The sequence below is a fragment of the Semicossyphus pulcher genome, unplaced genomic scaffold (assembly GCF_022749685.1).
Source record: "Semicossyphus pulcher isolate SPU_LCO1_2020_fin unplaced genomic scaffold, fSemPul1.0.p SCAF_11, whole genome shotgun sequence".
Classification (NCBI taxonomy): domain Eukaryota; kingdom Metazoa; phylum Chordata; class Actinopteri; order Labriformes; family Labridae; genus Semicossyphus; species Semicossyphus pulcher.
The window spans coordinates 19,000,026-19,026,342 of NW_027211615.1; the positions used below are offsets into that span (position 1 = coordinate 19,000,026).

The following is a 26,317-nucleotide window of genomic DNA, read 5'->3' on the forward strand; positions in this document are numbered from 1 at the left end:
CATAGTCAGATATACAGTACGTGCACTCAGAAAAAGCATGAAATGCAAGATTGGAGTAAAAAGGGAGGAAAATATAGACATAATTATCCACCTGATCGCAGAATCACACCCTGACAGAAATGCTTGCATGTGATGCACATTACTGCATAATTGCAATAATAGAATGCTGCTAGTTTTGGTCATTACATATAACAATATATAAGCTTTGAATCAAGGCTGCGGACTGTCTGTGTCTTTTCTCCCTCTTGTTTTCTCGTCCTTTCTACCACCATACTGGTGGGAGTAAAGCTCTCACAGGTATCCACACACTCGCACACTCTGTGACTCATATTTTACTAGAGCACACTCTTTACTTTTTGTTCAGTCTTTTTTTGTTGTAATTTTTCTTCATCTGCAAAGTAAATGTGATGAGTGCACTTTTAAAACCTTGGGGAAGTTGCTATATATTCATACAAATCAATAACTGCCTTTGGAAAGAGCAGAATCTTTTTCTGGTCCTTAGAAAGAAATGTGAGCAGTGTTTGTGAATGTTTGTCTGTTCCCGCAGTTTCCCCCAAATCTTCTTTAGTACCAAGAATCAGTTTTTCCTGTGTCCTCTGCATGTGTGTTACCTAGAGTGACTGATGATATCTCACTGGATCACTTCTCTTCTTTTTGCATTTCCTGTCTCATATTCTGTACCTTATGTCTTTCACACACATAAAGGTATAAGCACGTACACACAGCCTCAGTGTCTCACTATCCTGTTGTCCCATCTCCTGTGACTCTGTCTGGCTGGTCCCACTTGAGTGACAGCTCTTGGTTTGTCTGGGTATCCGTGGTTACAGCCCAGAGGCCTGTGCCGGGGGACCCGGACCTGTCAGCACTCTCTGAATCCTGAAACTAGAGATGGATGGCAAGGAGCCACCTCTGCCCTGAGCTGTGTGCTCTGCTCGTCTCTCCTGCTGCTCTCGGCTCTTTATCCCAGACCCTCCTCCTAAACAGACCCATTGTTGGCAGCTTGATACTGCAGGAAATAGAGCCAGATATGTCTTGATACCTGTTTCTCTTACGGGTAGGACATGAAAGAAACTATTATACTATTTACTTAGTGTATTTATAGTTGATCCAGCAGAAGTCAAGGATAGAGCTCAAGTCATGTCAGAGCTGCTTCTGTTAATCTTGAATTTCTTGCGAACAACCTGGATCAGTCGTCCCAAAGGGGAGCACTACTTACAACAGATCAGGTTTCTGTTCGTCTACATTTCCCCGCTGCTTCTGCTGTGACAGACACATGTATGACAGCTCAGACGCTGGTGTTGCCTGTCGCTCTGCTGAAGCCTCATAACTGATGGCTGGAGACAGAAAAAGAGAAGGTGATGAAGACAGGAGGAGAAGAAAGCACAATTGAGTTGGGGGTTGGTTTGGACCGCCTAAGGCTCTGGTAGTTACAGGCCCTAGTAGTGCTGCTGGAGTGTGTGTGATCTCTCAACCAGCTAATGAGGATATTTAACATTTGCTGAGTCCACAGTGTGTTGGAAGTCATTCATCACTTCACTGATTCAGCTCTCGCTGGTTAAATGTTGAGCGTGCAGGATTCTCGCCATGGGGTCTGAGGGCGGTGCTAGGAAGGTGTGTTCAGTGCAAAGAAACAGCAGAATTATGGAAGAGACTGAATTGATCTGCCGGCTGTGAAAATTGTTATGAGTAAGAATTCTTCCTTGATGCAGAACACATCTCTGAAACCCTTCCACTTTACAGATGTGTTTCATTTGGTTCCACAGTCGAGCTCTGCAAAGGGCTGCTCCACTGTGACTGACTGACAAACACACACAGCAGCTTTATCGTTCCACAAGAGCTCAAAGGATGCTTCCTCTCTCATGAGCTTTGCTTGGTGACCTTCACATAATCAGCTGATAAACACAGAGAAAAAAAACATGTGAGACACACATGCTCAGAACAAAAGGGAAGTTTCTTGCTATTGCACCATGTAGATCTGTTTTCATTTTCCAGCTGATGTTGAATGGTGCTTTGAAACAAAACAACTCCTGGTGACCCCCTCCGTCCTCCATTTTTAAAAGGACTTTTGAATCACAGAGTTTCTATTTCTGAAGCTGAGTGGTCAGTTGGGGATTTCTTCTGCCCCTTAAACAGTGTCAGTCCTCTATTATCTTAATAATTCCAACGGATAGATTTTCTTGAATTGGAAAACACCCCAAGTTGTTTGTCAGTCAACGGAGGCAAAAAAAGACGAGTCATTGTCTTTCCCTGAGCCACAGTAATTCATCAGCACTTGAGGCGGCTTTGGCTGATTGCATTTTGGACAGAACAATCTCCACTATGTCACAGAGAATTTGGCTTTTATGGCAGTGTGATACTGTGATGCTAAATCCAAAGGACAGTGGAGGCGAACATGGAGAGTTCAGCATTCTGGGTATGATTGCAAATTGAAAATGGTGTGTGTATCTGCGCCTGTGCTTGCCCTGTGTACTTCAGAGAGCCAAAGTGCCAGAGAGATTCAGTGTTTGTTCCTCTTGAGACATGATGGAATTTTTCCATCTGCTGCTCCCTCAAGCCTTATTTCTTTCATCTCCTGAGATATTCATAAACCGTCACAAAGATAATGGAGGCTGTGAACCACCTTTCATCAGACTGTTAGAGAATGTGCTACACAAGAAAAGCCCTCTTCTTTATTTGCCGTCTCTGCTGCCACAATAGTTGCTGTCCAGTCAAAGGGCAGCGACTGTAACAGCTTTAATTAACACAAGAATCCCTTTGAGGCTCCACAGACGTGCAAGAAAAATGGCAGCATTTATTAGTATTTCAACATATTGTGCTTACGTGTGAAAATTGTGGAGGAAAATAAAAAGCGTGCATAGCAAAGCTAAGATGTGCAGCTTTTTAAATGTCAGTATGTTTCAGGGGAAATGAGAGTTTCCTAGGAGTACGCTGCAGAGCCAGGCTATAACTGCAAGAAGCTGATAGGGTTCAGTATTCAGAGGTAACGTCAATCCCTGAGCCTGTGATAATATTTCACTGTCATTTGGAGAAATGATCATGAGATGCTTGAGTTAGATAAACTAACACCAGTTAGTGAGAGCTTAAACTTGTATGTCTTTCTCACTTGTATTCAAACTCTGAATTGTCAGTGTTTCAGCCTCACCTCTGTGCTATGTTTGATTAAATCCAATCTGCTCCACTAACTGCAGTCATGTGGAAATGTAGAGGCTCCTTTACAGGGAGATTTCAGGCTGAAATGTTCCCCATGGAGCGCAGGAACATTAGCAGGTATTACTCTGCCTGTTGTAAATCTCTCCCACTTATTGCTTCAGTGTGACGAGTAATAATGTAGAACAGTGTGTATATTTTCATTTGGTCGAAGTGATTCTGGGATTTTAAAGGGAGCTCTTGTAGTTTCCACTCTGCTGCTCTGGTGTCAGTGCCAGCCTCAGAGTTTTGCTCCATCAAAGCTCGTATTCAGCTCTCTGAACAATAAGAGACACTGGAGCGCCCCAGTGAACTCAACAGAGCTGTGGACTGTACAGTGCCACAATCAATACTCTTTCATTCATATTTACTGTAGTTCTGCGCTTAGTTTTGTTTTCTCATGTAGGCTGTGCTAAACTCTGATAGAACTTCATTGTTGCATTATTGCCCTGAAGATGGCTCCTGGCTCTGTGATGTGCCGTGTGAATTTACTCTTCATTATAGCAGCTAACCACCTCCACCTCGTCCCCACGGCTCCACCCCTCACTGTATTTTGACCTGTCTCAGCAGTTTGGACATAATTGGTTGGATAAACTAATTGTTTTAGTAGCTGATGTTGCTGACGCAGGTTACTTTGTCTATGGCCTGTGTGGTAATATAACAGTGAAGTTAATACATCATCATCATAGACTGAAGTGGACATCGTGTCTTGGTGCCTTAAGTGAAGCCAATTTGAAAAGTCCAAATATGGTCACTGATTGCTCCAAAATACCAAGACTGCAATGCCAAAATATTGAAATCAAAGCTAGGTCCACTTCTTTTATACACTCTATGGATGCACTGCATCTGCATCGGAAAGAAGCAGCAATAAATGATGTCCTGAGCTCACCTTCCATTGGAGAGCGCCACGTGAATCACCGAGTTTCATCTTTTTCCAAAAGCTTCTGAGCAGATAAAACAGCAGGGGAAGAACGGAGGTGGATGCAAATGAGGAGGGGTCAGGCTGTTTAATACATGGTAATTAGACTCCACAGTGGGACTGAGTGACCTTTCAGCTGTGGCCATGAGTTGTATCTGGACAGAAAGGAGCCCTCCGTGGAAAAAAAGCTACTCAGTGAAGTCCAGAGGAGAGACAGTCAGTTGATGCCATAACCCCGGCAGGGAATTACTCATCTTGTCAGTCAAACACTCTTTTACTGCCTTATTTATTTATTTTGTCATAAGCAGCTTTAGTAATTACATTTTGCTCTCAGGAAAAACCCAATTCAATCTCTCCCTTGTTTTTGATGGGAGGTTTTGTTTACTGCATATATTAATACATTTAACATGTATTTCTGATTGTACAGCCCTCTCAGCCAAATGCACTTTAGACATTTTGGAAATAAAGTATTTAAAGCTGCTGATGCTGATGGAAGAGCCTCACTTAAGTTCTCCTCATTTCCCCCCTCTGGGCAAAGTGCTGAATCTATAATTGGAAACATGATTCATATTGAAAGTATACGTTTGAGTGGGAATGCTGCAGTTACATACCAGGAGTTTATTCATATTAGAAGACTTACTGTATCCACCATTTGCAAAGTGTAATGGCCACATTTATAACCTCTTTGAAACTTTATTTAAAACAGTGAGTCAACCTTACTTACTTGCACACCTGACAACTCAAGATCCTCTCCAAGCCTGCTGTATATAATAGGGCTGGACGATTCTGGGTAAAATGAGAGTCATGATTTTCTTGCTTAGAATTGAGATCACGATTCTCTGACAACTTTTCTTTCTCAATATAAATGTTTATTGCACTCACCTGATACAAAAAGAAATGCAACAAAAAATATAAAGGTGTTGACAAATCCGGCTCCTGCAGCTGATCTGTTCCATCTTAGCAGAGTAGAGGAGGAACGGCGAGAGGAGTCTAAACAAACTCAAGAACTAAAACAATCACTACAGGCATTGAAGTTTCCACATCTATGAATGTTAACTTCAGACCAATACAAGAAGCTGTTCTGCTGTTAAATAGGCTGGCGAGTGGGATCCTTGCTGTTTTTTCCTGTAAGTTAAGTGTTTTGGTTAGCGGAAGTGGCTATCACTTTCGCATCACTTTCGTACAATGAGAGCAGATGGAGACGCGTCGTCCATCGTTATCTGCAGTCATTGGTTCAAACATGTAATGTGAGCTTACATGTGTTATGGACAGCCTTGGGTTATGTGCAAGTTTCTTGCATGTGCGTGGCCATATGTGTGTGCATGTAGACTGTATGTGTGTTTATAAAACTGATAATGTAAAATGCATCATCAAAGATTTAAGAAAATTGATCAAATACACTATATGAGTTTTGTGTGACCCCACATGAGCCACCTTCTTTATTCTGTCTGTAAAGTTCCTCCTCTTTTATTAAAACCTTCACTCTCCGTCTGACCCCTGCACAGAGAACCAAGAAGGATGCACACCAGCACATGCCCCCAAACAGAGCTGCAGACAGAATTTACACAGAGCTTACACTCTGCAGCCGCGCGCTGGCCGTATAGTATTAGTTTGTGCTGTGGTGAATGATGCAGGTAGTGCAGCGTAGTGCTACAAACACAGTAAACACACTTCCAGCCAGGCAGGGGAAGCTGTTTGAGTGGGAAAGGCTGTCCCAAGCTGAGCTGGCTGACTGAGAGTTTTGGGCCGTGGTTCTGACAGGAACAGACCCTGTGAGAGGAGAACATGGAGGAGATGAGCTTTTTAAGGAGGTGCTGCAGTATTTATTTGTGTTTGTGTACAAGAGAAAGCAAGAAGAAGAGAGAGGAGGACATTTTATTATCTGTGTGTTTGCATTTCTGGTTAGCATACTTTATTGATTTCCTGGTTTCTGCCTCAGAGATGCTTCAGTGTAGCACCAAAGGCTGTATTATTACATGTATTTTACTTTGTGTGAATGTGTGGAGAGGAAGAGATAGAGAACAGAGGGAGTAGAGTTTTGAGAGAGAAAAGTATAAAAGAGTGAGACTTTGCAGACAGGGAGATTTAGTTTCTCCTCAGCTCTTTAGAGTCTCCTGGTGAGTCGGCTGGCAGCTTGTTTGCTGGCGTTGCAGCAGGAGGAGCAGCAGCAGTCGGAGGTGGAGAGATTGCGATAAGCCCCTTCAGAGGCAGACAATAGACACTATGTTGGTGCTGGAATTAACGACTGGCGTTCCATCGTTTCTCATCTGATTAAGACCCAGTGACAATCTTCCTGCTACAGTCTCTAGTTGTCACCAGCAATGACTAATGAACTGTGATATCCTGCTCCTCTGTCTCTTTATTTCTGTCTTTACTTCATGCTCCATCGATTATTGAAATACTCTGTGATCCCTTACATTCCTAACACGCCCTCGCAGCCTCTCCCCTCTCTCTATCTCTCTCTCTTTGCCTCATTCATGTCCCTGTCCCCGATGCACACTATGGTTAATCTTGTACCATTCATTTGGCTAATTTGATATTTGGACTTGATAGAGCTCTGAATGGATCCTATGTTTTCACCTACATTTGTCTCTATCTCCTGATCTCTCATTTCTCTCTCCCTCTCTCTTCCTCCTTCCTCTCTTTTTCAGAGCAGCGATAATGAAATGAGGCTGCAGCCCTTCATCTGTATTAGCAGCATTTGTGGGTCTAAGAGAGACTAACAGGCTGCTAATTCTCTGCCTCTGATTCATTAAATTGACAGACATTTGCATAATTTAGCTGCCCGCTTTCTCCTACCCAAAGGTTAACTGTTGACGCTTCTACTGCTGGGTATCGATATGGATTTCTCGATCTGATTCGATTTGTGTTGGGGGTATTTCAGTTACAATATCAGTGCACCTCTAACCTGGTGCATTATCAAAATGTGTAATGTTTACAATAAGAATTAACCCCAAAGAAGTTACATCATGTACTTTTTATCATGACCACAGCAGTCAACACAATATTAACAATTTAGTGAATTAGTCAGCTTATAAGCATTTTTTTTCCAGTTCAGATTTTTAGTCTGTACATCTGGCTCATCGTTTTGATTAAACAAACTGGGCTTCAACTTGCGCGAGATCTGGCCACGAGATCTCATAGCGCGAAGAACAAAGCCACGCGAGAGTTATAGTGAAAGGCATACTGTATAACAACATGCCGAAAATACACTTGCAGCCAAAGCCGACGCTAACAGAGTGTAACATAAACATCAGTGCAAAACTAACTTACATATTCATGGACGCACACACGATAAAAAGAGTACGTCTGTGATCACTGATGTCTCCGTAGTAGCTGTAGTAAACAAGTCCAGGCATGTCTCCCTCACTGCCGTGTTTCGAGGGAATGTGCTGAGTCGGGCTGTGTTCAGGAGCGCTCAGAAATGTGAGTGATCAGACACGTTTTTACATATTTTTTAAGCTTGATCTCGGGATTTATGATCGATATTGGGTCATTTAAATGAGAATCGATTCGAATCGGAAAAATCGATTGTTTAAACCCAGCCCTAGATGCTTCTGTTATTGAATTTTCTATGTTGGTATTTTGTTTTGTCTATTGAAAATGAACCGAAATAAAAATTCAAATTGAAATTGAATTGAAAGCTGTCAACATAACTGCTTGTTTGATCTGATTTGAATATTTGTTTAGAAAATGAAAGAAATATGCCTCTAAAACGGCATTGATTTTTTAGAAGCTTCATTATAGCTAGTCATTATCATTCTGATTTACGTCCAAGTGTTAATTTTTCTGACAAGTTTAATTTTAATGAGTTATTTGATGCTGTCAAAATGATTGACAGCTCTGTTGACAAATACAGCTTGCGTCGTCTATCTATATATACAGTCATTGGTCTCAATACATTCTTGAAGAGATGTGGTACCAGGTGCCCTCTGTGAGAAAGAGACGGTGAGCAGGAGGAGTCAGTAATATAGTTTGGCATTTAAGTGGCGTCTTTTTCCTAATGGTGCTTCAGTCCCGCTGGGATTATCCAACCGGCTTGCTGTGTCACGCTCAGTAAACTGCTCTGTGCCGGAGGGAAAGGGCGCTCTGAGAGAGGGGACAGGGGGCTGTAAGGTGGAAGTGTCAGGAGAGAGCGGGAAATGTTCTGAAAAATGCCCAGAGGTATGCAACCTTTATCAAAGTGAAGGGCCTGAGGGAACGAATGAAATAGCATCACCTCCTAACCCATCGCTCTGTGCTCGGGTTTCAGAGGGAACGAGGTGTAGAGGGGGGGAGAGTGTGAGCCGATGTCAGCTGCATCTATGAAGAACACATAAACAGGGAAAAGATGCAAAACTATAGCAATCTTGTTAAATTATTGGATCTGTATTATAGGCAATATGTTGAATTGTGCATAAAAATACATTTTGATTATTTTTGAATTATATGTTTGTTTTCTTTACAATTCACTTATTTCCATCAGCATCTTTTGAATGAAACTTTACAGGGCAAATAAAAATGGCTCCATAAAGCACTTTGCTCTACTTGAATGTTTTGGAGGGACGACCTGATGAAAAATGTCTGTAGAAAAAGTATAAAGCTGCTCTTCCTCCAGAGAGCCGTTTTGCCTTTTTTGTTTTACTGACGTCCCGCCAGCCCTGATTTTACAATACCTGTAAGTTATTGTTCCGCTCAGAAGGCTCCCCCACACACACTATTTACCTCCTCTGTCTCATCCTTTTTTGTTTCTTCAACTTTCTTTGTTTCTACAAATATATAGTCTTCCAGCAACCTTATAATTTAGCTCTGCAGTAAACAGCCAGTGTATGTTTTGCTCAGTAATGTCTTTCCATGCTACAGTCATAGCTAGTGCTGCAACAACTTATCGATTAAAATCGATGATTAAAATAGTCAACAAATTTCATCATCGATTAGTTGGGTCTTTGTTATCATGCATGGCATGCGCTGTGAAAACATCACTGGGGCAGCAAGCCATGCCGCGACTTGTGTAGTTCACGTGATGAATTACAGGAAATTACGCCGTCTCAGGTCTCCTCTGGGATTAACATGAATTATTTTTCAATGAGGAGTATCCGTTTGTTGTGCAATGCTGATGATGTGTCCTCCTCCGGCAGATTAGTGTGCGTTTACACGGACAAATGCACGATTTCGGTGCTTCTTGGCCGCATGTCACAGGTTTATCACAGGCTACGACTTAACACAGATCATTACCCCCTCATGTGAAATTCAAACAACATGAAAGATGTCTTTAAACAGAGACGCAGATCGAGGGAGAGCAAGAAGCCTCACTGCATCAGGACTAATGTGCAGCTCTTTGTGGTCAATGAAGATTAAAATGAGTGAATTGATTGTAGCGGGTTTGTGCTGCATTTGCTTTGGCATCAGCACGGTCAGAGAATTCAGAAGACTGTAGGAAAGAAGACGAGGTGAGAACAGCCTCGGCCTGTTGGCGAGAGGACAACTCATCAGCTGATTGCTGCAGTTACTTTAATTACAGACAGTCATATCTACCTGCCAGATTGTCGGTGTCTCAGCCCTGACCAGTGAGTGTGACAAGGAAGTGAATCATGCCAAGTGAAGCACCAGAAGTTGCTTTTTATTCAAAATGAGTAAAACAGCTTGTAAAAATACTCCCAGGTCACTCTTACCAGCTTTGTACAAAACTCTGGGCTTTTAAAATATGTGTAATTGTTCAGGCTGCAGAAAAACCCAGAGATGCAATGACAGAGTTGTAGGAGGCTAATTGGTTAAAAAATCAGCTTGACTTCAAGGCCACAAAACCCCCCAATGAGTCTCAGAAATCTGACTACACTCTTTTAATTAGGAGAAATAACTTCTTTCATTTCCTAAATTGGTGGAGTTAGTTGCTACAGTAGTGTCAACTATAACAGATGGTGGACAACAAGCATCTCATGAACAAAATCCTTAATTATGCTGAAGCTCAGATAGTTCAGCTTGATAATTTCCAACAGTAATAAATGTGCATTCTGTGAGTAATGCATCCATCTGTAGGGAGCTGTCTTCCTCCTCACTGTCAGGCAGAGATTTTCCTGATATCTTTTATCTGTCAAGTATGAAAACAGATGAATGGGAAACAGTAGAAGGATGATCAGTCCACTTGTATCTTTCACTGCACCTTAAATCAACATAGACCGTCTCTGCTGTCCAGTTGTGCATTGACATTATATGTCACTGGGTCCCATCACCGGCAGGTCGGGTGCTTCCATTTATCTCATACGTTTCTCTCCATCTGCCCATCCATTAATCTCCCTTTACTGTAACCCATCCAGCTACTGGCCAGCCAGAGCAGATGAGACACCCCATTACTTATTTAGCAGCACTTTAAAGGGGACCAAAGTCAGTTGAGAAGATGAGATTGAAACAAGTCAATAAAATTCATGGAGAGGCCCAGCGGTCAGAGAGTTAAGTGAAGGTCAACCTGTCAGGGCATTGTGTAATCTGGTGGCTCTCTGGACGCTAACCAGCAGAGACAGATTCGTGAGGCCAAGGTGGAAAAGTTGCCCTGCCTTCAATATCCTAAGAGCAGAGGGATAGTTTTTATTCCTGTATTGAAATTCTCATATTGTAGTGGATTCTTGTTATGAGGAGTGCAGTTTTGATGCATTGAGAGCTCATGGGAAAGGACATGATAAGGCAACACTAACACTTTACCCAACTTAATCATGATTTGTTTTTTTTTTAGTGCAGACCAACTGTACAAGCCTATACATGACCGCTTTCCCAATACATAGAGAGAGAAATGATCGAAGGTGAGAGAGGGAATACAATGTGTGAAGACAAACCCTCACATACTATGCTGGAGTTTTGTATGTGTGCTCTCATTAAATCTTACAAAACATTACCTGCACACTGCTATTCGCTTGTAGAATGCGCTGCTTTTGTACAACTCACACAAACAGAGCTGCACACAGAGATGTCTGCATTCCAAGGCCTCCGCTCCTCTGTGAGGCAAGAAGCAGCGTGACAGACACCAGCATGCAGAATAAAGACCTATCATCTGCTGTCATTCTCTCCTCACAGACCTTGGGATTTTGCTGAACCTGGTTAAAGGTTGTTTATTCATCTCATCTGTTATCGAGGGCTCAGGAAACTTAACATGCCTTTGGTGAGGAGAATGAGCTACAATCCCCTCAGTGTTGGATTTCACTGCTCAGATCCTGCACCGCTTTGATTTATGATATAATATAGAGTGATCCACTGCTCATGATACACAATAGCAGCTGTACCCCATACTGATGTAACTCCAGCTCACTGTCGCCTCTTTGCCCATCACAGCTTCCTCTGCTGGAAAAAGGGGAGAACCCTCACATGCACTTCAAGGGCCATGTGATTTAATTAAATTAGATGAGCCGTAACTTCAGGATTATTTGTCTGTTCAAATGAATGAGTTTTGACCTCGAGGTCATGCTGCTGCGCTGTCCTCAGGAACACTTACCTGAGCATGTACCTGTTTGTGTCTAACTCTGCTGCTTTGTTGTAGCCTCTCGTTGTTGAGCGAAGAGGCCTCACATGACACATTTAGCTCCTTAAAATTTTGACACTGATTGTGTTTTTATAGACCTGCTTAGCAGTGCTCGTTTCTCTCCCTCTTGTCGCAGCTCTCGTTAATGACTGAGAGAAAAGGAATGAAAGCAACAAATGAGCAGCAGTGTGTTCATGTCAGTTGGGACCAGATGCTGTGAGCACTTACACATTAACGTCAACATGTTGGCTCCTCATGTTTGTCCTGCTGCCTCTTGCTGTCTTTGAAACACTGCCCACATTTGCAGCCTCAATAATAACAAAAAATCCACTTGACCTATACTGTTCTTCTTTCTGTCTCCTGCAGGCCTACCTTCGTTGTTCCCTCTGAGAGGAAGAGGAAGTGATGTCACGCCACCACCACCGCTTTGAGAGGGACTACCGGGGACCCTGGGAGCGGAGAGACATCCGTCCTTCTGGCCTCCACAATGGAGGAGCCATTCACAGCTGTACCTCCACCGTTGTCAATGGCAACAAACGTCCGGGGCTGCTCCCCCTCCCGGTCATCCCCTCCCTCCTCCCCGCCCCGGTTACAGTTGCCGTTACAACATCGAGCGGCGACATAGCGGTCAAGCGGGGCATCACGACAGCAGGATCGGTGGCTCCGTCCTCGGCCAAGGTAAGAGCCTCGTTCAGTTAGATTCAGCAACACCTGCTTCTCTCTGACTCGTGTTGGAAACCTCTCAGTGTTTCCTCCTGTTCTCTCAACTTTCTTTCTCGTCTTTGTCTCTGCCTGTTTCAACTTTGGATCTGTAAAAACTCTCCAACTGGACATAATCTCCAACTTTCTCCTGCTGTTCAGGCTTTCAGCTTCCTCCTCTCTCACTTTCACCAAATGTTTCTGCACCGTCCAGCTCACTGGCACGCTCGTCCCCATGGTTCAGCTGTCTCAGCTCTTCAAGCCCCTCAGCTCTCTCTCTGTCTCTCTTTGTCCCTCTCTCTCTCTCTCTCTCTCACTCCCTTTGCTGCCTCCTGAACAGCCTATATCTCTTTCTCCAGTTCTGTTGCTCTCTCTCTCTCTCTCTCTCTCTCTGTTCAATGCCCCATTCTTGCCAAACCATTTTCCTTCCATCTCCATTTCCTCTCTGTGCCAAATGTCAGTCTCGTCCTGACTTTGCCTTCTTGGTAATTTTCTTCTTTCATTATGTAAATGACCTCACCCCAGATGGTTGCTGCTGTCAGAAGTGATGGTTAGAGGTGGTGCGTTTCCTAACAAGCAAACAGACGATGAACCGCATCAATATAGAACAAAAGAAAGAGGAAAAAATAATCCTAAAAAGTGCAGCCTAATAAATGTCTGACCACTACAGTACATTTTGTCCTAAGTTAATGTTCAACATAAGCCAGTTTGCGCACGGCAAACCAGCTGCATGCACTGTTTGCTGTGCACCATTTCCAGCTTCAGTTGTACACAGTTCCAGCAAGGAGCGTGTCAGTCCTGGCTAGTCAGTGTCGCTGCTAACGTTAGCTAGCTTCTTGGCATCGGTAATGTACGGAGGAAGCTTTGACCAACACCCACAGAATAGCTCTTACCTGTGATGCGTGGACCTCTTGAGCCACCCAGTCATTCGTGACATTCACCGCTCACTACATCGCGAATGCCTGGCAGCTCAAATCTTGTATACAAAGTCACGCAGCTGTGAATGTGAATCTGCAGTTGCCCACACAAGCTGAAAATCGATGTCTCAAAGAGCTGTCGAGTTTAACAGAGTCATTGCAACGATCTGCCTAGACAGATGAGAACCCAAATGCATGACACCAGACTAGATATCAAAGTAAATATAAAATATTTATTTACAATTAAATCACATAAACCAAAGACAATGAAAATATAATGATAACCTGAACTTACCCTGACATCAAACCTGACTACTATTAAACCGAAAATCTCTCATAAAAAGAACAAAAACTCAAAAACAAAATAATCAAATAAAGAACTAGAAATCACTCTTAACGGAGGAAAACTCTAATTCAGAAACCAAAATACCTTAATCAAATAAAGAACTGAAAATCACTCTAAACAGAGGAAAACCTGACTAATTATTCCAACAAAGAAAATCTCTAAGCTGACAAAATTTGCAAGAACAAAATAGTCTATCTTGGTTAGAACTCTCACAGACCTTGCTTGGAACAGGAACATGGAACATGGATTAAGGGAAATGCTGGGTCGACTGACATTGAGACAATTACGAACTGGCACAGGACAAAGGTAGACGCCACTATTTGAACACGAGGAAGGGAATGACAGGTGAAACCGATTAGGGAGGGGCCAGACAATCACCAGACGCGGGGAACACAGGGGCAGGAAGTAAAGTGATCTGAAACAAGAGGGAGACAGGGTTACTTTCAAAATAAAACAGGAAATGACAAAACATGAAAGAACGAGACAAAAATTTAACTACAGGAAAATGAGAGACATGACAGTTATTTTTGTAAAAATATGATTTTAAATGGCAAGTTTCTGATAAATAGCTGGCCTTATTTAACTTCAAGTATTTCTTATTTCACATAACTTGAACTTGTTTTAAGAATGTTTTATTTTGCAAGTTAATCAAAAATATAATACTTCTTTTGTCTAAGGTTTGCCTTTGTGTATTTACATTATTGTATCAAAAATAAAAGCAGTATAATCTTGGAACAGATTTCACTGGGCTTTAAAGTCATATAATAATTTGCCACTGCGGTTTTCTTAGCACACAGCAGACTGGAGTAAATCCTGAAATAATCACCCCTTTGTAGCTAATAGGGAATTGATTGTGAATCGGGAATCGGTTTGAATCGAGATTCGAATGAGTACCATTCATCTTCCTCTCAGCACTCGTCCTCTCTATCAGATCATTTGCTTTAATTTGAACTTCAGCAGATCCATGTGGGCTTTTTTCTCTCCCCGGCTCCTTCTTGCTCTTGGTGGGGCCTGCGCTCTCAGAGCAGAGGTAAACAATGCTCTGGTTATTCAGCCTGTAAGTACACATCATTAGATACCCTGCTGAATGCACTGACCACAGACATAGTAAATCTGCTCTGGCACCGCGTCGGCCCCTCCTTTTGTGTGTCTGAATAATTACACACACCCAACAAAGTCTCACCAACTCCCACTGTGGCCATTGTCATCATTCAATGGCTGCCACAGCAATTAAGTGCATCGCCTCGCATGTCAGGGCACAGTTGTTTAAAGGTAAAGTGTGTGTGTGTGTGTGTGTGTGTGTGTGTGTGTGTGTGTGTGTGTGTGTGTGTGTGTGTGTGAAGCAGATGTAATGCAGATCCTTCCCCAGATGCCGCTCTGATAGCTGTCATCAGGGACTTTCCTGTTCACTTTGTCTTGCTTTTGGCAGTCCTCTGTAAGTGCAGGCAATAGAGCTGAATTGTGTGTAAAAGGGTAAAAATACCAAGAGTGAGATATCCACTTAGAGATGATACAGAGGCCTTAAGAGCCGGCCAGTTCAACAGAAGCCTGTCTTTGTCTCTTCCTCCCAGCTGTCAGATGTCCTCACTTGCTCTCTCACTCTTTCTGTCATCTTCCATCAAAGCTGTCACGGGTTACAAAGAGTCTGAACGATAGATGCAGCGCTCTCTCCGTGCTCCTTCGTGCTCCTTCGTGCCAGGGGATAGGTCTATCAACAAGCTTGCAGGGCTAATCTCTGAAGAAACAATAAAAGCTTGGATCTGTATCTGCAGCCTAACTTAAATAATTCCTAAGTTGTGAATTATGCATCAGCAAAATAAAAGCCGTTGCACCAGGGAGATAAAGAACAACAGAACTCTAAGTAACAACTAAATAGTGACACATGCCTCAAGGGAGGTTGTGAATAATTCAGTCATTAAATGGTAAAACAGCAGCTTGTCTGCTACACAGAATCATCTTGATGCAGTTATCCAGTAGAGACCTAATTTATTGATATTACATAATAATCAATGGTTACTCTCTTACCGAATGCATGTTTAAAAGCAGTAGAAGTATGTATGTTGAATTATATATCAATACTCGGCATGTTTTAAAACATATCTGTCTAGAAGTTGTTTTTATATATCCCAAAAAGTTTTTCTTTCAGCTCAGGTCAGCATCAGGAAAAATAGAAATCACATTTTCCCAAGCAGTGAGAGCACCGATCAATAGAGCTCGTGTTGAAACAAAATCAGACTTTGTGACTTTTTGTTTATTGATTTCAGCAGGTCAGCTAGACAGTGGATTGTAGCAGAGCCCAAACTGTGTCCAACACAGCATGGTATCAGAGCACAGCAGGTGTCATGGCCTCACTCTGACTCAGTCAAATACAGGAATAAAACACACAAGAAGGAGGACTCCTGTGAGAGATTCTTCTTTTTCTTTCGTTCTTTATTGCACGACAAGTTGCAATGAGATATATTCTCTTTGAAACATCCAGTGTTTTTAAGGCAACTAAAGTAAGAGTGGATCGACAGCTTGATATGACTCTAGGTCTTAAAGAAAACTCTGCTACATTATGAAGAAAAGAAGAAAACTGAACAAAGCTGGAAGAAAAATGATTTCCTCACAGCTTGAAATATTTTCATGCAGACATAAACTGATGATTCATCCACTCCGATTATATAATAAAGGCTTCTGTATTATAGCTTCTGTATAACTGTCGAGGGATATTATTTTTTATTCCTGACATTTTAACTTAAATTTAAATTCTTCACTCAAATGTCTCAGCAGAAGCTGCTTTTCTTTTCCTCTGAGGAGCAGAGAGGTAAACTATCTTCTGCTGCCTGGATGTGATTTATCACCACTACTGTATGTGTTGTCGTCCTATCACACACTCGCTGTGTGTCATTTACATTCACAGTGAAAATGTCTCTAAACTCCACCTCAGAGGATTTTCCCTGAGAAGTCGACCAAACGGGTTGATTAGAAATACTTAATTTCCCACCGTAGCTTCATTTATTATCCAAACGCCTTCGTGTAAAACCTGAAGCTTTTTGTAGGAGAGTCAAGAGTCTCTTTACCTGACTTTCACTGTTTGAACACTTATGCAATTTTAAATACGTAGAGCCAGAGGTCCGCTGCACATCTTAGTTCTTTGTAAGTGGTTAAGTGGGTGCGTGTGTTGGGGGATATTTTAGAGCTAAAAGTCAGCTTGTCTGACACTGAGCTGAGACGAACCTGTCGGCTGTCTGCCGTGTTTTTTTTCCAAGGAAAATGTCAGTTTAGATAAAGACGACCTGAAATATGAAATATGTCACTATGTAAACTGTGCCTTCTTTTCTCTGCTTCTGGTTGGATTGATCTGAGTTTTATTTACAATCTAGTACTATTGTTATCCTACTGTTTCAAAAGAAGACCGTCATAGCTTGTCTGGTTAGACTCAAACACCTGATTTAACTGAACTAACCATCAAAACTACACTGTTTTCCACCATTAGTCATGCATTCATTCGTTATAATCTTATTTCCCATGAACACAAACATCATCAAACTGTTTTTTGGACAAACAAATGTGCTGTCAGGCGTCCATAACAGAGTCATTAGGAAACAGTGGACCTCGAGGGAGCAGAGCAGCACTCAGCATCCTTCAGATGAAACATGGAAACTTCTGAGTGTTAACGCAAAGCTGTGATTGTGTGTTTACCAGGAGCAATTGGGGTCTGGATGTCTCGTCACCATGTGGGGAGAATTAAAGCTTTCCACTCTGAATCAGACCGGGCTGTGCTGCAGTGATTGCTAATCACAGACAGAGATTCAGAGTGAGACAGACAGACAGAGAGACATAAGGAAAGACACCTCAGTCATGACGACTGCACTGTCAAACTGTCAGAGGAAGACACTGTGAAAAGAGAAGTGTCAGACTTCATGTTTTTGTTATCAGCATTTGAAATGGGATGGATGGAAAATGGGATTCGTGAACCTGATGACAGATTTATCAGAATTCTCACACACTCAAAGTTACAAGGTCATCTTTTTTAACATCAATAACAAATATTGGCAACGGCCTTTTTGGATTTAATCTACAACTTTGACCTGTTATCGTTATCCTCCAACATCTTTTGAAAGTGTCAAAGAGCAGGTTCAGGAACATGTTATCTTTGTTGTCTGTGTTGTCAATCTCTCTGTGACAGGATGTTCCACCTGTTTCATTCAATCAGTATCCTTCTGTGGGTCCTCCCGCGTCTGTCTTTCTGTCTTCTCTGTCGGGGTTTGCATCCTGGTTGACCTTTTGTATCAACAATGGAGCGCTGCATTTACCCATCCCACCACCTGTCTGTCAGAATTCTGCAAACCTGGCCAAGTCTTTATTCTCTCTGTCTCTGGTTTTGATGCATCTGCTTCATCAGAGTTTGATTTGAAAAATAAAACCGACACATAGACAGGTTATTGTCCTGAAAACCAGCGATATTCCAAAATCGGAGACCTTTCAGGGATCTGGTTCTGCTGAATACAGTGGGCCTTACAACAGACTGCATGCACATTTCTGGCAGGAGAAGAGAAGATGGTCCAGAAGGGGTCTGTTCTCCTCTTTTTTCAGCTAGGTTTTCCGTGCGAGGGGGAATGAAAAGCAGCCTCCCGAAGACATCGGCTGTTTTCTTAGTCTGGCTCCAATCTGTCGGCCTGACGTCTTGATCTAATGAGCAGTCTTTGGATATCAGGTGTATACCTCTCCTCTGTGAAAAATTAGATGTGAGCCTCGTCTATATTTATGTCACAATGACTCTGCAGTTATGTGTGATATTAAAAGGGCCGCAAAGTGTGTTGTCATCTAGTACTGTACATCTGCTCTCCCAGCAGTTCAAAGAGATCTCTGAGCACAGACTGCCACGGTTAACGTCACTACACAAACACACTGTGTTGTGTTTACAAAGTGCAGATTCGTCTGTGAGGTTCGCTCTTCTCTTTCTGTCTGTCTGTCTCCTAGGCTCTGTCGGGTTGGAAATTTAGGCACTTATTCTTCACTCTGTAGCAGCTCCATTGATGAAATTAACGTTAGTTGAAACCTCTTAGCCAGTTAATGACACCAGCTCTTTATCTCCCTCCATCACACTTCTTTTCTACTGTTTTTAATACATTCTTCAGTCCATTTTTTTCCTCTACCCCTCCAGCCACTTCAAACACCTTCTTGTCTTAGTTAAAGCAAAATTCTTGTTCCTGCGTCAGCGTCACCTCCCTCTGAGCGGGCTTGTGTGAAATTGATTTGCTGATGTGTCGGCGCTGAGTGGCAGAGATGTAATATGGGATAGCGGCGACTGCATGTTGTGATTCCAGAGACAGCTGTTACAGGACACCGACGGATCACAGATGACGCTTAACTCCTCATCCTCATCTCTTCAAGACTGGAAATGCTCTCAGCAAATCTCATGACAAAAGAAAACACTATTATGTTCCACAGCAGCAGAATAAAGAGCGGTGACATTTGAAAGGTCCACATGTGGAGGGGTTGACATTCAGAGCGCTTCCACCTTCAGGTTAACTCTATATGAAAGGTGATGGTGAATGCAGACTTTTAAAGCATCAGTCGTGTCATGTGGAATATCAGATATGAGTGAGGAGGAGCGTTTAAGATGCACAGGTAAACAGCCTGTCTCTCTGCAGTGTGTCTGACACTTCTCTCAGCTTCTCTCACACTTGGTATTAAGGTCTGTGTTTGCTCTCAGCAACAGTTACATGCAACCAAAGAAGCTGAGGTGTTTTTCTGTTTGGCTGCTTCTCCTCTCAGACATATTTGTGCAAATGAATTGTGCCTACAAAAAGAGGAGTTGTGGACGATTGCCCTCAGAAGCTGCCTGAGGCTGAATCCTGACTGCTGGTGAAAGTGAGACGTTTACTCTTCATTCTTATTTGAACAAGAAGGACAAAAGAGCTCTCACTTTATGTGTCTGCAAACAGTGACAGACTTTGCTTTGAAATGTCTGATGTTTTCAGTTGGATGCACAAAAGAGACAATAAGAGGCTTAAGAGAGGCTTCATGAAAATACTTGGAAACAAAATCATCATCAGATTGACTCTGTGCTCCTCTCCCTCCCTGAGCTGATATCTGTGAAGGACTTCAGCCACGTTCTGTTTAGTTTCAGTGTCTCCACTGAAGAACAAGTTGAAGTACAGATTTTGTTGAACTGCAGAATAGATATATCTTTTTACTCTGTGTTGCTTTAGTGACCCTCATGTCTGTCTGTTGGTCCAACCTTTTGGCTTTTTTATATGATGTTGGCATGAGAACTTATTGCTGCAGTCGCTTCTTACTTTGCTTGCAGATAAAAGTTAGAGCTTTTAAACCGCTCAATAAACTTGATCAGCTATATCACAGATTTGAGGTCAGTTAAAACTTTCCCAGTATCATAACATCCAGCCAGTTATTCCTCTGTACCTGCTTATCCTGTTGAACATTGAGGGGTGTCCCAGCATGCTTTCTGAGAGGTGGAGCACACCCTGGACAGGTCACTAGTACATGTCTGAGTCTTTAAGTTTCTTTTTTACTAAAGTGAACAACTGTCCATCAGAGTTAGCGACAACTTAAAGCCCCACAGAATCCCTGACGAATAATTTAAAAGTCTCTGCAGCCACAAAATACAAATACTTTCACATCAACAACAGAGACCACACAGTTTGTGTTCCTGCTGTAATAACAACACTTATATTTCAGACTATATTTCAGCTGTAATGAGATGAGATACTTGTGGGAAATCACAGCTGATAATGTTTGAAGAGGAGGATAATGTCCCTGCTCAAATTAGTCTGCTAGTTGGAAAGGAACAAATTGTCTGTTCAACATAATATTTTACTGAGTCTGGAGGCAAAACAATCTGAAAGTGATTGAAAGCAATTAGATTACGATTACTACATTTGATTAATCTGCTGGATTACACCACTGGTTGACAATTTTTAGTAGGTAGTCTGAAACAGGTTCAGTAACATGTCACAGAATCCATTTTTCATTAAACCTTTATTTGTTTTGACACTTGTGGAAGAACAGTGGATGTCTGTCTGATTCAGTGTCGTTCTCCGCCTGCTGTGCCAGGAGCAGCTACTGTCTGTCACTGCCTGTTATTTAGAGAGAGAGAAAGGAAGAGAGGGAATGTGTGTGTCATGATGGGACACAAATGAAAATGTGAGGCAGTGTTTCCTCTCTGATTTTTTTCAGCAGTGGGGGTAGAAGGCTTTGTTGAACCAGGTATGTGCGCATGCATCATATCAGACTTATTGCTGTCAGGTCAAAAAATGTATCTCATTAATTACATGTTTTGTAATTAATTAATCAATCGCATATATCAATGATTTCTGTGAGAAGCACATCACATGTAGACTTACTCAGTCTGGATTACCCTCTTTCTAGATGCTTATTTCTAACATTCACACTTTAATTGCACTCTCTTCTTCACCTTATTAAATTTTAATTCACAATCTACTTTAATCTGATCACTTTGCTTTGCTTCACTCCCCCAACACACCTGCACCTCTGTTCTCTGCACAGCTGCTGGCCCCGCCCCTGCCTTTCTGTCTGTCTCTCTGTCTGCTCTGTTGACTGTCTTCATCAGCAGTCTGTTAAAATAAGTCAAAAAACGTAGTTCTCCCAGCACGTGAGCCACGTGTGCACAAGGGACTTTATTAATGACGAAGCGTCTCAAAACGATCGATTGTTACCAAATGACATCTGCACCTTTTACAAGCTTTATAAACAGCGACAATCAATGAATTGATGAATGTATTTCACTACAATATTGTGGCAGCTGGCTGGAGGGACATCGCCAGGGAGCTGAAAGTTTGATATTGAACGCACAGCTGCACGTGGATTGTTTACATTGTGTAATAGAGCCACATGATTCTGTGTGGACAGAGAGCGTCTCATGTCAGCGATACGGAGCGGACCCTCTTTTGCCTTTAGAACACTGTGTGAGGAGTAAACTGGTGCCGCTGTTGTGTATTTCGTCATCGTGACTTGTGTGTGATTGATGTCCTGTGGCTCCTGTCACTGTTTCAGTGCTCTTCTTCAACGAATAGAGTGGGTGAATGACCGTTCATTTTGGAGTTGTTTAATGTGAATTAACACTTTGACTAAGTTAACTGTTCATCAGAATGACAGCCTGGGGAAGGCACTGTTCCTGTGTCTGGATGTTTTGGTGTACAGTGCTTTGTAAGGCCTACCAGAGGGGAGAAGTTTTAACAGTTTGTGCCCGGAGTGTGATGGGTCTGCAGTGATCCTGGACCGGTATAAGTCCTGGATAAGTTCCTCAGCTTTGATAATATCAGTTTTAGGGAGAAAAATACAACTCTCTAATTGAATCATCCTAATGGCTGCATTATCAAGTGCTGCTCATGACATTGGGCTGTGCGCCGTTATCTCCTTTGTGAAGTGTCACAGATGAGGCGACAATCCTTGCAAAATGACGGACGTAACATAAACAGTGATTAACAGGATTTTTACATCTTTACACATTTATGTACAGTTACTCATCTACTGTATTGAGGAACAGAGGTGTCGGGATAGATTTTTGATTGGCCGCGATTCTTCTTCTTTGCATGACCGGGTTATATCGCTGCCTGTTGGTGTGGCATTCTCATGACAGTGTTTCTGTTGTGTTTTTGCGTTTTCATTTGAATGGGGATTTTTATAACTGTGCTTGTTTAGACAGGGGTTTTTTTGGAAACGAAGGAGGCAGATTTAAATGATGCCCATGTACGTGCAGACATGGCCTAAATGTCTCACACAGGCTCAGCTCCAGACAGAGTTATGGTGTACTTGACTCAGACTAGATTTTGAACCAATGAGAAACAGGAAGCTCATCCTTTTTTTCTCTGCACTCAAATACACGGTCTCATTTCATCGGCTTAATGACCTCATTTAAATGAGCCTGATGACTCTCACTGACGTCCGGGCACGGCCAGGAGATTGTGACTGTTCTCACAAGCAGTGTCCTCTGCATGCACACTGTGTATCTCCATTATGAGGCCTGGTCTCGGTGGAAAACACAATCTGTCTTCTTTCTGTTTCAGATTAATAAAATGCAGCGGCTCCTCTGTTGTACAGTTTACACGTTACAGGTCCTGGGGTAATTCAAAGCATAATTTAGTTAAATTAATGTTTGTGCTGTACATAATTTTCTTGCAGCCGTACTCGGCAAAATGTTGTGTTTAGTAAATGCCAAAAAAGTTTAACACATCCATTTCATCACTTTTTTGAAGTGAACCTGCTCCCTTAATTCATTACTTCCCAGCTGTGTAGTTTTTGGGCTGAATTGAGTGCTGGAAAGGTCACTTAAAGACTAATTCCAAAATATAGCACGACACAATTCAAAGAGAACATTCTGCAAAAGTGAAAAATACTAAATCTGCACATCCAGACACATTATCACAATCAGCTCTCTCTGTGTCACCTCACCTGAGACGCTGTGTCTCGCTCATCGTGCAGTCTGATCGTTTCCATTAAAGATCAGAGTGTGAGAGCAGACCTGCAACACTCTGTTATGGATCAATTTAAATAAAGGACTATGCTCGGCGTCAACACAGATCAATATGCAGACGGGCTTCCTGATGTGGTCATAACCACCAAAGCAGCCACATTATGCAGAGGGCTTCTGTCAAAGACGGATGTAAAGCACAAACAGTGGAATATGTGACAGGAAATCACTGCTCTCTGATCGGGACTGAAACCTGACAGCTCAATAAGCTTCAGAGGGAAGCTGCTCCCTCTTCTTCTCCCTCTTCTTCCTCCTCTTCCTACCATAACTATATCTTGTTCCTGCAAGGGACTCAACAGCTCAACCTGCAGACTATTTCAGATTATAAACTGCTGTCAAGAAGTGCACAGGGAGCCAGTGTGCAGGGTTGTTTAAGGGAAACATGAATCTGTGTACAACAGAGGTGTGTTTGAAGCCTCTTGTGGCATCATTACCTCATTCAGATACTGTAAAGGGGCTGTGCACACTCCTGGACAAGAAGAGAGACTTTTGTATCAAGTCCATAAAAACTTAACTCATAAACTATCTGCATTAGCTGCTGCAAATGAACTCATTTACATAAATGTTGCAGTTCAGGGAGATAATTTTCCTTTTCAAGACACATTTGTTGAATTGCACATTTAAAATCTGCTCATTTTCAGCAATACTGTTGCCCAGGGCAACATAATATATACATGATTGTTTCATTTAATGACTATTTAACTGCTAATGGTTTCTGTTTCTTCTTTGTATTGATCAGAGGGTGTGCGATGTGTCTTCTTAGACGAAATCAAGAGGAGCTCATTCACAGGCAGCTGAAAGGCTCCAAACAGACAAGTGAAGGTCTGTTTTATCACCTGCCGCAGTGGAGTTCATGGCTGTTTCTAACTTTGTTTAAGAGTCTTTAGTGTCTAATGATCCCAGCATGTCTCTCCAGTGTGTATCTTACCCCAAGCAGAGCGCTGTGCAGACTCCCCCCTGTGTCTGCAGGAGCACAAAGCTGCACTGACCTCTTCATCTTGTGGGATAAACCAGTCTTTCAGTCTGCTGTCAAACCCTGGGGGAGCAGAGCTGCAGCTCCAACAGCAGGATCAAATTACCTGCTGAGCACTTGAGAGATGCTTAAGACCTGCAAGAGTCCAGTATTGGATTCTATTGTCAGATCTTTTCCCCTTTTTTTTGGTCTCGCATTGTTCACATCAAGTCCAGCAGAAGTCCTATAAAGCAAATCCTTAAAGATGATCTGCTGACATTTAATTGTTCTTATTTCACTCTCGGGCTACCAAATTTAATTAAAAATCTCAATACACGTGGAGTAATTACCTCTCAGGGGCAACATCTCCTCCACATCACATCCTATAAGCAGTAACTGTTCAGGAGAAATAAGTGCAGAGGGGAGGGGGGAGTGTTGGCGAGTAATATGTGGAGGTGTGAGGCTATAGTGAAGCAAACAGAATACAGGAGAGGAGCGGACAAAATGTAAATCAGTCATTAACTGATGTGAACATCTTAATTTCTAAACTGAAACGACTTACAGGAAAATGTCCTGTAATGTCGACTTTATGAATCACCTTCACTGCTCCTGTAAGGACAGAAACATTCATGCGTGAACAGAGCAGTAAATCTTTAGTTCAGACAGTGTCACAGCTCTGAACTTGAAGCACTCATAGACTGCATAAATAATGGATGTAGTGACGTCACCCATTGGTTTCTGAAGAAGCGTTTTGAAGCCTGAATTGCGGTGGTGCTGGCGGCCACCATATTGGAAATGCTAGAGCCGGCTAATCCAGAGACAGACAAAGAGGCGGAGTACAACCGAGCTGAAGCCCATGGCTCAGGGCTATGGCAACTGTCGGTCATGAAGAGTCAACCTCCAGTAATGGCTGACATGTTTCACTGTGATATTTCGTCAACAGTGAACTGTCGGTCATGAAGAGTCAACCTCCAGTAATGGCTGACATGTTTCACTGTGATATTTCGTCAAAGCAGAAGGGGACTACGGATACAACATGTTTTAAAATGTCTGTATTTCTTTAAGAACGAGGCAGGCGTTTTAAACGGTGGTGCAGTGGACTCGTGCTGTGTCCGAAATCACACACTTATTCACTACTCCCTACTACATAGTGAATTGATTGGAGTGGACTAGAAAGTAGACTCACCGCCGGACGCCAATGATGACGTCATTGCTGTCGCACACATAAAACATGCAGCTCAAGGCCGGTTGGGATCAAAAATAAAGAAATCTGAATTTCAGTAATAACTAATATTATACTGAGCGTATTTCCACAAAATAAAATACTACTTCATAAATATAAAATACTGTAGTGCTAATAAAAAAATGAAACCAGATTTTCACGTCACATTTCATTTGTTTATATCCATCTCTTTAAACACAGCTCTACAAAATGTAAGAACAAGTAACAAATACATTAAAAACAAGACATACATTTATCAATATGTTTTTGATGTAAATTGTAGCTATGATAAAATTACACATCACAACAAGAAACCCATTAAGAAGAATCTGACATGTCTCATCCAGCTGCAGCAGCAGAATCAATTTTGCCACATCGTCGTCGCTCCCTGAACAGAATAAACTAACTGATATTTCTACAGGCCGAAATAAAAACATTTAGCCCCTGTCTGGCTTAATGTTAGCATTACTGCCTCCTCTTGTGCTGCAATGCATTATGGTATATCTTGCTTGGTTAGTGACCATTGGTTATATACTACTTTTCACAGTGCATTGTGGGATACAATGAGTCCACTATATAGAGTATAATAATTCTCACTCAGGATTCGGACAGCAATACAAAATGGCGAATACCCTATATAGTGCACTTTATAGTGAGTAGTGGGTGATTTCGGACACAGCCATGGATTAAAAAGAAATAATAGCTCGATTCCTTCCTGTCTCTTCAGTATGCAGCTGTCATACTGAATACACACCACTCAACTTTAAGATGGCTGCCAGAAATGGCGCAGTCGTCTCTTTGTTTCCCCGTGCGATGCTCTGCTATGTTCCAGTCTAACAGATTGGACACAGCCGCCCGCATGGTCCGGCTCCAGCATTCAGCACCATTATGACGGGAGTCCAGAACAAATCCACTTCACAGTTAGGTGTCAGCGCTGTCATGGAAAAGAGATCCCTCTGTACAGTAAGTGAATAATGTTGGAGAGAAAATGTGCTTTTGTGCACTCGTTAGCGCTCCTGGTCAGATTCAGACCACTCTCTGTCTGAGCTTTTAGCAGAGCAGGAGGAGGATAAAGGGCGATGTGATGGACG

The 26,317-nt window shown here is 42.3% G+C and overlaps 1 protein-coding gene across 1 annotated transcript in view; it reads left to right on the forward strand.

Moving 5' to 3' along the window:
- LOC138585127 (kelch-like protein 29) overlaps positions 1-26,317 on the forward strand; it is a 115,260-nt gene that overhangs the window by 25,916 nt on the left and 63,027 nt on the right. Inside the window, exon 2 of the mRNA XM_069657383.1 lies at positions 11,958-12,269. Within this exon, the coding sequence (XP_069513484.1) occupies positions 11,997-12,269 (273 nt within the window). The 5' untranslated portion in view covers positions 11,958-11,996. The remainder of the gene's footprint in view (positions 1-11,957; positions 12,270-26,317) is intronic.